This window comes from Python bivittatus, unplaced genomic scaffold (assembly GCF_059951505.1).
Source record: "Python bivittatus isolate LINGU-HERP-01145 unplaced genomic scaffold, Pbiv_v1 ctg000220_np1212, whole genome shotgun sequence".
In the NCBI taxonomy this organism is placed as follows: Eukaryota; Metazoa; Chordata; class Lepidosauria; order Squamata; family Pythonidae; genus Python; species Python bivittatus.
The window spans coordinates 8,606,693-8,619,727 of NW_028277048.1; the positions used below are offsets into that span (position 1 = coordinate 8,606,693).

Sequence of the window (13,035 nt, forward strand, 5' to 3'; positions counted from 1 at the left end):
TTATCAGACACCATTCCCATACAGTACTATATTTCTAAACTACTAGGTGAAGAAGCTCCAAGTTAGTTTTTTCTTTGATAAAAAAAATAATTTCTGAGAATAAAACATTTAATAGCAGCTGATGTTTTTCTTGTCAAAAAGGACTGATAGCTTTAGTATTCTTTAACCCCAAGTACCTAATACTGATAATTTTAATTAGAAAAAGAGTTCTAAAATATGCATATCAATAACTGAGGTTTTAAAATTTCAAAACAGTTGTGAAATTTTATTAAGTTATGTTTGTTTTTCAGAGACTCTGAACAGCTTTCCTTATAAGGCAAACTTTTAAAATTGTTTTAAAGGATTAACTGTATAATATATAGTTATTAAAATATTCCAAAAGTTAAAATAGATGTGAAAAGATTTAAATAAAAGACAACCAAGCAGCAGGAAATATTAGCAATATTGCCTTTAATCAGTGATTACAAGCTAAAGTATATAAAGGGCATTTTCATCACCATGCATAGAGAGGCATGGGACCTTCTGGGCCTCATTATGGACAGCATTGTGTTACTGAAAGGGCCTTGCCCCTCGTATCCATTAGTCATGCTTCAAACAGTGGGTAGAGATGGAACAGAATCTTTTGCATTAGTCTGATGAACTAAAAAGGCAGTGATCTTTGTGGTAATTCAAATATTAAAAGTAAAATGGTTCTCCCCACCTTGAAAGTTTTTAACCAAACAGGATATATACATTTTGAGTGACAAGACCTGCAAAAAATCTTGCAGCAGGTCTTGGCAGCATCTCTCTCCCCTCCTGCCCTCCCCATCTGCAATACAGTAGATTAGCATTGTGTAACCACTATGCACACTCAACCTTAACTGAACTGTTTGGATTTTTTTTTCCTCTTAAGTATTTTTCTTAAAAGAAAAAGAAAACTATCCTGCTTCTGCAGATCGTACTCCCTGTTCATTTGTAGGTAAAAATCCATGCTTGGAGAATGAATTCATTATTAATATATTGAATGTTACAACATAGAAATAAGCAGTTCTTGGGAAATATTCATTGAGTGACCACAACAATCTAAAGTGGCTGTAATAATACATTGGGCTTTCCCGTCTTTTATTTCAGGAACTCCTGAATTCATGGCTCCTGAGATGTATGAAGAACATTATGATGAGTCGGTGGATGTCTATGCTTTTGGAATGTGCATGTTAGAGATGGCAACATCTGAATACCCATATTCTGAATGTCAGAATGCAGCTCAGATCTACAGAAAAGTAACCAGTGTAAGTGTACAATTAACTTCTTCAAGAGGGTAATCCTGTATAAAATTGGCATAAGGCAAATAAGCCTATTGGGCTAAACCTGTGTTGGTCCTGTTGCCATACAAAGCAACTACTAGACTTATTCTGGACATATTTCCTAGATTTTGCTACTTTCTAGAACAGCTAATCTTTTTAGTTGCTTCACTTGCTGAAAAAATACAAATTGCTATTTGTACTCAAGTGACAGAATGTGCAAGTTAAGCTTGTATTTTTTTAATGGCTGTCCTAAGCCAAAATTTAATGGAACAGAAACAAACCAAATTTCTAGTCAGCTTTTGTCCATGCATCAATCTTTGTTGTTCCCTGTTTTGAAAAGTTACCAGCTGCCTTCCTAAAGTCACTACTGAATCAACAACTAACCTAACAGCCCTTTGCTTGTTCTTCTGCCAGCTGGCACAGATTCTTTCATAAAGAGATCTCAAGTAATAACCAAGGGCTTTGTTTCAGGCTTCATGGTACTTTCTTCTCTGACTATTGTGTATCTCTTATTCTGCTCGTATAATAACTGAAATGTACAAGATAGGGTTAAGAAACCAGATAAGTTCTACAGGATTTTGACAAGGCAATTATTACAAAAATCAGTAGGATTCTGCCCATTTTGCTGAAGACGTTCATGTGTGTTGGTTTTATTTTTCACATCTTGCTATGCTATTTCCCACTTGGCTTTCTAAAGGAAACACTTTCAGGAGGAAAATTCTGTTAACAGATTCTGCTTTGTGCACTCTGCTGAGACAGTCTCCTATACCGGATGTATTGTCCTGTGTTGTTCTGCAACAATTTATTTCAGTGTGGCCTACAAAAAAGAACTTCCTGATAGATTGTATCCCATAGGCTAGAATACTTTTTTTTCTAACTGTTACTGTTATTTCTAGCTGTTATTGACATCCAGAATCCCTTTGAAACAGTTGCCTTGCTTTATCTCATGGTAGGGCTAGTATTACCCAGCCTAATTGTGTATTGTATGTTAAATTGTATATGAAATATTAAAATACATTAAAATGTATGTTAAATATTCAATTTAATTCAATTCAATTGTATGTTAAATTGTATGTTAAATATTCAGAATAACAGATTACTCAAGTCTGCTAGCCATAACACTCCTGTAGTCTTTAGTGATATTTATTCAAAAGTATATTTTATGTATGTGAGAAGTACATATGTAACTATATTTCCAAAAATTATCATATTGTACCATTACACTGGAATCACTGTTCATCAGTACAATGGCCAATTTTTTACATTTCCAATATTTTGGAGACAAAGTATGTTCCAATTCTAAAAGTATTCTCAAATTATAATGAATATTTATCTGTTCTGAAAGGACCATGTGTGTGTGCATAGATATCTCCCACCCCCATACAGAGTTAAATACAGTTTTAAGAACCAAATGTATGGGGATAATTTTTCAGAAGGAATTGTTAAAAGCCATCTTAGAAAATAAGGAAAATTATTTCATATTTACACAGATCCATCTTCCAAAAAATTCAGAACAGTTCACATACTTTAATAATCTTTACAAGGAAGTCTTTGTGTTTCTTTTTCCATCTTCAGAATTGAGGCTGAGAGGGAGAGATTTGCTTCCAGGCACCTCATTGAGTTCCAATTTAAAATCATTATTATTTAATTATTTTCTCTCCCTCTCTCTCTCTTTTTTTTGGGTCCCTTCCTTTCTTCGATGAGTGCAGTGGCAATATGGTGACTGGCTGAGAGTCAGCTAGTTTGTAGTTCTAAATTTAGTGACTGGAGAAAGTACGCCAGTCAAATAAATAGCATTTGGTTTTATGTGAACAAGTATATATTTGCATGGCAAAATGCAGATTGGAACCAGAACAATACCAGGAAATGATTTTTTTTTTATTAGGTTTATTTTAAAGTCATGCAATTTTTTTTAAATACAGTGGGGCAAAAAAGTATTTAGTCAGCCACCAATTGTGCAAGTTCTCCCACTTAAAAAGATGAGAGAGGCCTGTAATTTTCATCATAGGTATACCTCAACTATGAGAGACAAAATGAGAAAAAAAATCCAGAAAATCACATTGTCTGATTTTTAAAGAATTTATTTGCAAATCATGGTGGAAAATAAGTATTTGGTCAATATCAAAAGTTCATCTCAATACTTTGTTATATATCCTTTGTTGGCAATGACAGAGGTCAAACGTTTTCTGTAAGTCTTCACAAGGTTTTCACACACTGTTGCTGGTATTTTGGCCCATTCCTCCATGCAGATCTCCTCTAGAGCAGTGATGTTTTGGGACTGTCGCTGGGCAACACAGACTTTCAACTCCCTCCAAAGGTTTTCCATGGGGTTGAGATCTGGAAACTGGCTAGGCCACTCCAGGACCTTGAAATGCTTCTTACGAAGCCACTCCTTCGTTGCCCGGGCGGTGTGTTTGGGATCATTGTCATGCTGAAAGACCCAGCCACGTTTCATCTTCAATGCCCTTGCTGATGGAAGGAGGTGTTCACTCAAAATCTCACGATACAGTACATGGCCCCATTCATTCTTTCCTTTACACGGATCAGTCGTCCTGGTCCCTTTGCAGAAAAACAGCCCCAAAGCATGATGTTTCCACCCCCATGCTTCACAGTAGGTATGGTGTTCTTTAGATGCAACTCAGCATTCTCTCTCCTCCAAACACGACAAGTTGAGTTTAGACCAAAACGTTCTACTTTGGTTTTATCTGACCATATGACATTCTCCCAATCCTCTTCTGGATCATCCAAATGCTCTCTAGCAAACTTCAGACAGGCCCTGACATGTACTGGCTTAAGCAGGGGGACACATCTGGCACTGCAGGATTTGAGTCCCTGGCAGCATAGTGTGTTACTGATGGTAGCCTTTGTTACTTTGGTCCCAGCTCTCTGCAGGTCATTCACTAGGTCCCCCCGTGTGGTTCTGAGATTTTTGCTCACCATTCTTGTGATCATTTTGACCCCACGGGGTAAGATCTTGCGTGGAGCCCCAGATCAAGGGAGATTATCAGTGGTCTTGTATGTCTTCCATTTTCTAATTATTGCTCCCACAGTTGATTTCTTCACACCAAGCTGCTTGCCTATTGCAGATTCAGTCTTCCCAGCCTGGTGCAGGTCTACAATTTTGTTTCTGTGTCCTTCAACAGCTCTTTCGTCTTGGCCATAGTAGAGTTTAGAGTGTGATTGTTTGAGGTTGTGGACAGCTGTCTTTTATACTGATAACAAGGTCAAACAGGTGCCATTACTACAGGTAACAAGTAGAGGACAGAGGAGCCTCTTAAAGAAGTAGTTACAGGTCTGTGAGAGCCAGACATCTTGTTTGTAGGTGACCAAATACTTATTTTCCACCATGATTTGCAAATAAATTCTTTAAAAATCAGACAATGTGATTTTCTGGATTTTTTTTCTCATTTTGTCTCTCATAGTTGAGGTATACCTATGATGAAAATTACAGGCCTCTCTCATCTTTTTAAGTGGGAGAACTTGCACAATTAGTGGCTGACTAAATACTTTTTTGCCCCACTGTAGGTGCAAATAGCCAGATAAGGCTAAGGTAAGAGATTACAGTACTTAAATGAGTTAGAATGGATTTTGACCCTTTTCAATCAGATCTCATTTAGAAGCAATAGCTTGCTTTTAAAGGAAGGGGATAATGATTCAGGGCAGACTGAAATGTTCTGTTTTATTGTTTGTGTGTGTGTTAGCTAAAAACTATTTCTACTGTATTTGGCTGCTTAAAGGGCTTGCATTTGTAATTTGGGAATTTTCCATAATTCTGTACAGCTGTAGCAGAAAAAATCCCTACTGTGTAATTCTGTTAACAACCATGTTTCTTCTCTTCTAGGGTATTAAACCTGCTAGTTTTAATAAGGTGACAGACCCAGAAGTGAAAGAGATCATTGAGGGTTGCATTCAGCAGAACAAATCTGAAAGGTGGGCAGTCCATTTTGTGCCCCTCTCCCTACTTGCTTTGAATTGTGCAACTTAAGAGATAGCATTTGAGTGTTAATAGCAGTTTGTTGGTACTGGCAAAAAAAAAATCTGACTAAGCAAAGCAGTCATGCTTTGTGTAGCATTTTAAACACCTGCATAAGTCCCTTTGAAGTCAAAAGGAATGAAGCTCATGAAACCATACAGCAACTGGGATTTGCCTGGCTCATTTCCAAAAAGTATGAGTGTGTTTAAGTATAAAGGGAAAGTGTTTCAGAAACACAGAATCAGTCAAAATGAAGATTTATGATTCTTGATTTTTCTAGTTTTTGTACAGTGAAAAATGATGGGATTCTACATTCCTCTAATTAATGCAAAAAGGAGTAAGATTAGAGGATGAGCTGTATTACATTGGAGTTGGACTTTAGATAAAATCTCCTCTATTTATCTTTTCCGTGTAATACAAAGAAATGCAATGCCTACTTGAATCACTCCAAAACACTGTTACATTGGAGACCTATTGCTTTAATTTGTAAGGCCTTAGTACTAGAGAAGGGGATGAATGAAACCTGACTCTATGCTCTCCTCCCCCTCAACAACTTGATCTCACTTCTCACCCATGGTTCTTCCCAGCCTCACCCATAGATCTCTCCATCTTGGTCAGATGATGGCACATTTATACAAGGATTTTGCACCAGTTTGAAAGGAGCCCCAAACTTCTATGATCCCACAGCATCAACTGTCCTTGAAAACTAAGTCCATGTACTTCTGGCTCAGCTTCAATCTATCTGAAACTTCAGTAAAAACTTAAAAAAAAAACCTTGTGGTTCTGTGGAATTATGTGTTTCTCCCTTTTGCAGGAATTCCTACCTCACCATATATCTTGGGCTTCAAGGTTTTTAAAGGGAATGGTACTTTAATGGCTTTTCAGGTCTTTCTCAAAAGAACTACTTCTTGAATGACCAGAAATTCACACAACATATAATAAGGGATGGGTGAAGGAGGAGAATGGATGGTACAAGTTATTTATTTTATTTCTGTTTTGCATAGAGTGGGATGAGTGGGATGATTTCTGCTCCTTGTTTTCAACATTTTGTGATGGACTGCTTTGAAGACATGGATCTTCTTTAGACTGCTTTTGGGGGATTGGGGAATAGAAGTAGCAATGGTGTGGAAGGGCCTTCTGATTCGAGGAGCTGTGGGACAAAGAGAAATTCCTAAGAATTGAATGGAAGTACCCTTTTGTAAATGAGAGAGGTTCCTAAAAAGCCTATCAAGGATAGGAGAAAGCAGGAAAGACATATGGCATTTATCTCTTTGCACCAGTGCTTTTCTGGATCCAAGTCTACTGCAATAAACAAATGGCATGTAGAGTAAAGCCGCCTAAGATTCTCTCCTAAAGGAATTAATTTGACTTCATCTGACTCTGCCTTTAAGTAGATGGTGTTCTCATCTGGGTTCTGGATTTGTTTTATTTGTATTTAAATTATTGCTTATTTTTAACTTCTTGTAAATCATATTGGGAGGGTCTTTGTTCTGAAAGGCAAGGTATAAATATATTAACTGATAGAATAGATATCATGTCGGTTTTGGAATATTCCCAAGGAAAGTATAATACTTTTGAAAAGAAATGCTCAGCAGTTAATACATCTTTGGGATACTGAAGGCACACTCAGTAATCTTTCATACTATTTTTATATTAAATATATTTCAGGCTATCCATCAAAGACCTCTTGAACCATGCTTTCTTTGCGGAAGACACGGGACTCAGAGTGGAGCTGGCAGAGGAGGAAGAGGATGGGCTGCATTCCTCCTTGGCTTTGAGACTTTGGGTAGAAGATCCCAAGAAGCTGAAAGGGAAGCACAAAGACAATGAAGCAATAGAGTTCAGTTTCAATATGGAAACAGATATCCCAGAGGAAGTGGCTTGTGAAATGGTGGGTATTTATTGTCATTGCTTTGTTTGTTCTTTTTCCTTGGTTGCACAAAAGTTTTTCCAGCAGTTTCTTGGGGGGGGGGGAAGTATTCTATAAATGTGACCCTCAACGTTGGGAAGACTCAATTTTGTGAAAGATCTACAGTTAGATCTCGGCTCCTAAAAAAACTAATGTGCAAGAGGAAGATGGAATTTGGATAAAAGTAATAGAAGGAAACCTTTTTGGCCCTTGCTCCTTCCCTGACTTAATAAGTTTCTTCTTCTCCTTGTCAAGGCTATTATTCTAGTTATCTGTAATTTTCTGTTTGCAAATAGGGGAAGGAGGAAATATTCCCATATTTCTCCCTTTTCTTGCAGTCTGAAAGAATTATAAATAATTAATTTGATCCATTTTTATATTCCTTTTTTCTGCCTTTTTTCTTGTTGCAGTTTTGTTTTTTATTATCTTTTAGCTTAAGGTTATAAGCAATCTTGTTAATTGTTATGGAAGGTGGCTTATAAATTATGGATAAATGAATAAATAAATTCAGACTCACAGATTTATCATGTTGAGGCTGCTGATTGTATTGCAATACAAGAGCTCTACTCAACCTTCTATTCGCTGATGTTTTGAACTTTACTTACAAGGCATGATCCTTTCAGGATACCTCATAGGTTGAGAAGGACTACGGGGGCAGATGGAGACTGGTCACTTTCTTGTTGGTGGATTAGTATTTTCCTCAGCATGGCCACTGAAGCCAAGCTAAGCTTTCGTCAAATCTGGCAGTTTCATACTTAGTTACAATATGTTGAGGATAAAATAAGCAAGATACTGTCTTACTGTGAACACTCTTTACTTTCCTCCTTTCCTTTTATGGTTTTGTTTCTTTTATCATCCTGTGCCCAAGAAAAGAAAAACCTGTTTAGACTGTAGATTCTTCATTCTGCTTCACTGTTGCCTTGGTTTTGTTTTCATAAAACATTTGGCCACACAGGAATCTGACAAATAACAGCTGATGCTACTGAAAGAAGACATGGCAGTGCATCTGTTCATTTCGTATCAAATGTGTGCAGGCAAAGGGCTACTGCTTAAGTATCACCCACCCACCAGCCAACTGTGAAGTTTGTAGTGGTCCCATGATCCCTTGTCTTATGGAATGGATCCTTAATGCATTTTTGAATCCCTTTTCTGTTCCCCCCCCCCTTTGGGGATAGATTGGGCTTACAGACCTTGCTCAGCAGATGGCAGTTAAGACTCTCTTCTTTAATAGTTCCATTTAACACAATAGTAGTGATTGAATGACTTCTTATTTGATCTGTATTTCCATGTTCAACCAGGATTTTTAATGGACAAACCATTGTGCCCTAGTTTGCATATAAAACAATATATAATTAATGGATTTGCATTAAAATAAAAATAAATAAATGGGTAAGATAAGAACTAGCAAATATAGCATGCCATTATGTATGATCCTGGTCAGTATGTCCCAGAAGTGCCTTATGAATATTTCAAATATGTGGCAAGCAATATCTGGCACTTTGCAGATGTCTTTGTGATATGCTAGAGGGGTCTATTCATTATACTTTTATGGTGGTTGTAGGAATTATCTTGTTCTGTTTAATAACTTCTAAGCAGTTAAAAATAAGTAATTTACATACTAATTATTCTATTAAAACCTAACTAAAATAAGAAAAGTAAACTTTTGGGGAATAAATATTCGATGATGATGATGATGAAGAAGAAGAAATCATAATAATAACCCATTTGCAATTGTGAAAACTAGAAAGCAATTTTCCCTACCAGGTCAGCTCTTGCCCAGGTCAGCAAGAGCCACATCTGATGCTATGGCTCATGGGCTACAAGGCTTGGTTCCCTTTGCTAGGCAAACAGGGCAAGAAACTGCAAAGTGACTGAAAGGTGAACAAAACTGGAAGATAAATTGATTCTGGAATGTTACTACTAATTTAGACCATCAGAAAGGGGATTTCAAATGAATATGTTCCATATTGTAAAACAGACATTCCCAGACTGATTACATAACAGAGGCTAATGGATCAGCATCATGTTACTCTGAAAAGCAAGGTTTTCTCTGATACTGAGTTGAGTAGATAGCAAACAGTAACTGTGTTATCTCAAGGAGCTGAAATTAGAGATGCTGTGAATTTTGGACAACTAACAGTGAATGAAGTTGTGAAAGCCAGAAGAATGTAATTCTGATCTACAAGAATACCAGATAACTTGGGAAATAAAAATGTTGCAGCTAATTTATCTGCAAATCGAATTAGCTGAGAAAATAAAAAGTCAAACGAAAGAGCCATAAAGAATGTGATTCCCAACATTAAAGCAAATAATTTTTGCATGACAACCAATGTTTTATTCCCCTGCTTATGTTGTAACAATAGAACTTGGACTTAAAATCAGGAAGTTTTATGGAGGGAAAGCCCAAGTGGAAACTTAATCTAGAAGTCAAAAAAATTCAGCCAGAATTAAGCAATCTGAAGACTCTAAAACAAGGCTTTATTAAAAATGAAAATGTCAAGCTTAGCTTTATAAAACAGTGCACTATAAACTTAATTAAACAAGTTTTAGAACAAATGAGGCAACCAATTGTGGCAGTAGCACAGAAAATTCAACAATATAAAGACAGTATAAATCAGTTTAAACAAGACATCCAGTTTAGAACTAACCAATATTTGTTTTATAAAAGCCTAGAAGCTGGCCAAGAAAAAAATATGAAGTACCTACAAATCCATATAAAGAAAAAAAAAAATATAAAGCTTGTGGAAAACAAAAGCAGTAAAAAAAAAAAAAGCACAATGGATTAACACAGCTGGGAAAGCATTTGTTGGATAACAAATGGAAAATGTAGTGATAGCAAAAGAAATTATTCAGATACAAATTAGAAAGAATAAAAACTGGAGCAAGTGCCTCCCAAAAAGATGAAGTACATGGCTTTTGGCTTAAAATCTACGCCCCAAGTCACAAATCTGCGCCCCAAGCTAGCAACACAACTGAATTACCTTCTGCAAACAATAAAGAGTGGATAACAGAAAACCAAGGGAAAAAGAACTGATCTTGACAACTTCAGGCCTATATCTTGCCTGCTTACAACATTCAAGTTGTTTACTGAAATTATACCAATTCTAATATATGATTATTTGAAAGAAAATGTAATATTCTCAGTGGAATACAAGGGGACTTATAAAAATTCATGTGGCCCAAAAGACCAGCTACTAATTGACAAAATGATCCCTAAAACCTCAAAGAAGAAAATAACCTTTTAATGGCCTGGAATAAAGGTCATTCTTCCATAGATGGATTCAAAAATGCTTGAAAATTTTTGGAATAAGCAGAAATATTAGAAGGTTCCCGAAAATGTCAATGGGTTCTTGGATGACTTGGGGGGAAGGAAACTAATTATCACCATTCTTTGCACTGGCAATGTTCCTCTCACAAGTAGCCTGAACAAAATCAATTGTGGGTGCCAAGTTAAAGAACAAAGGCCAAAAATAAACCATTTGCTTTGTATAGATGATCCAAAACTATAAGGCAAATCAAAAGCTGAAATCAAGTCTCTGTTGGAAACTGTCAACATATTTATTGAAGACATGGGAATGAAATTTGGCCTAGACCTGGCAATTAAAGAAGGCAAGATTATTGGAGAAGAAGGGCTACGACAGTGAATGGAAATATCATTAGACACCTGGTGCCTAAAGAAAGACACAAAGGATAAATGGAAACTTCTGATTTATCGCATGACCAACTTAAAAAAAAAAAAAACTTCAAGTTTAAATTATATCAAAAATGTTATATCTAATCCAAATGGCAGAAATATTGTTAAACCACAAGACATTTGGGCAGTCCTTCCAATTAGATATACTGCAGGGATAATTCATTGCACCCAAGCTGAATTGATCGATCTTGATCAGAAAACAAGGAAACCAATGACAATACGGCATGCACTTCTTCCAAGAAGTGACATTCACAAATAATACTTATCCAGAAATAGAAATGGTAGAGGATTACTGCAAATAAATGTAACAATATGTTACAAAGACCCTGAGAGACTGGGCAAAGAGACACTACCAAGGGAACAATCAGATAAGAGACAGCATAAGCTGCAGCTGGATAGTGGGATGAGCTAGAGGCTCAGAAGATACCCTCCCTAGGTTCTCAGGCTGTATACAAGATGGGGTAGGGGAAAGAATTGCACTTTCAGACTTGAAAGATTGATGTTGGCCTTGTGGGGTAAACCAGATAGGAATCACAACCAGATGAGCTAATTCTACTTTATTGTAAAGCTACATTGACAGAACTTTGCAAAACTGAAAGTACAGTTCTCCCCCTCATCTCCTATATTACCTGAGAAATTAGTGAGGGTCTCTTCTGATCTTGTTGCCCTGCTCACTATCCATCTGCAGGCTATGCTGTCTCTTATCTGACCATTCTCTTGGCAGTGTCTCTTTGCCCAGTCTCCCAAGGTCTTTCCTACATATCATTACAATAAAACAAACTGGAAGAAAAAGAACACAGTTGGAATGATTATATCAGGAAAAGTAAAGACTTCTACTTATGGAAGTTTGTAAGGAAAGTTCCTGAAGATAACAGAAACTAAATCAGAATACAGGAAGGAAGTAATTCAGTCAGATTAACACCTGGAAAAGCAAACCACTCCATGGCTAGTATATGCATGATACTGAAGGAAAAGTAGATCAAAATCTAACATGTTTATGGCTGAAATCTAGAACACAGGAGGAACAAGGAAAAAAGAAACAGGAGGAACAATCATGGCAACTCAAGAACAAGACCTCCAAATCAATGCCGTCAAAGATAAAATTGAACATATTTCCAACAATGCCAAATCCCAATTATTTAAAATTAAGAATGAAACTGTAGATTATCTCTTTAGTGGCTGTAGTAAAACCACTCAGACTATAAAGAATACCACAACAGGGTTGCCAAAATTGCCCATTGGAATTTATGGAGAAATACAGCTTTACTATTTGCAAAAGCTATTGGGACCATGTGCCTGAAAATGTTTTGCAAAATGAGATCAAAATTTGGATTTCAAAATTGAAACTAACATGCACTTAGAACATAATACACCCGATTTGTTTTTGGAGAGGGGAATGGCTTTGAGTCATTACTGATTCCTGGAAACTGTCTGGACAAGCCCATGAAGTTTTCTTGCCAACAGTTTTGGAAGTGATTTGCCATTGCTTTCTTCCTTGGGCTGAGAGAGAGTGACTGGCCCAAAGTCTTCCAGCTGCTTTGTGCCTAAGGCAGGACTAGAATTCATAGTTATAGTTCCTAGCCTGGTGCCTTAAACCAGTACACCAAAATGGCTCTCACACAAGATATTACTCTTATAGAAAAGAAGTGTGGTTCATTGATGTGGCAATACCTGGAGGCAGTCAAATTGATGAAAAACAATTGGAGAAAATAACAAAATATCATGATTTACAAATTGAGAATGAAAGATTATAGAAGAAAAGATCAATTGTCATAACGATTGTAATTGGAACCCTTAATGCAATACTAAATGGACTTAACAAATATTTAGAAATCTTAAACTTACTGGATTTGACACCACTAATTTTTCAAAAGAGTACTTGCAACATCATACATTTTATGGCGACACCTCCATGACTCTTAGTCCCTTGGCTAAAACCTGAATAATTGCAGTCAGTACCCAGTCAATTAGAATAATATTCACAAATAATATTGGAATAGCCACCTGGCTGCTAGCTAGCTAGATAATCCAAACCAAAGGGTACTTTTTTATCTACTTGTCTGTTCATTACTTACTGTTTATCTGGAGCTCTGAGCAATGAGTCCGGACCCACTGGCATGCATCCAGGGTAAGGTCTGTTGCCAAGGGATTCTGATCTCTTCGTTGTTGTTGTTCA

At 36.6% G+C, this 13,035-nt stretch overlaps 1 protein-coding gene across 9 annotated transcripts in view; it reads left to right on the plus strand.

Moving 5' to 3' along the window:
* WNK3 (WNK lysine deficient protein kinase 3) overlaps positions 1 to 13,035 on the plus strand; it is a 107,860-nt gene that overhangs the window by 43,123 nt on the left and 51,702 nt on the right. For all 9 annotated transcript variants that reach the window (XR_015795640.1, XM_088137796.1, XM_088137795.1 and 6 more), the window contains 3 exons: positions 1,111 to 1,268; positions 5,125 to 5,213; positions 6,925 to 7,147. Coding sequence is in view for 8 of the 9 variants with exons in the window: in XM_088137796.1 (XP_087993922.1) it covers positions 1,111 to 1,268; positions 5,125 to 5,213; positions 6,925 to 7,147 (470 nt within the window). In the remaining variant the exon portion in view is untranslated. The remainder of the gene's footprint in view (positions 1 to 1,110; positions 1,269 to 5,124; positions 5,214 to 6,924; positions 7,148 to 13,035) is intronic.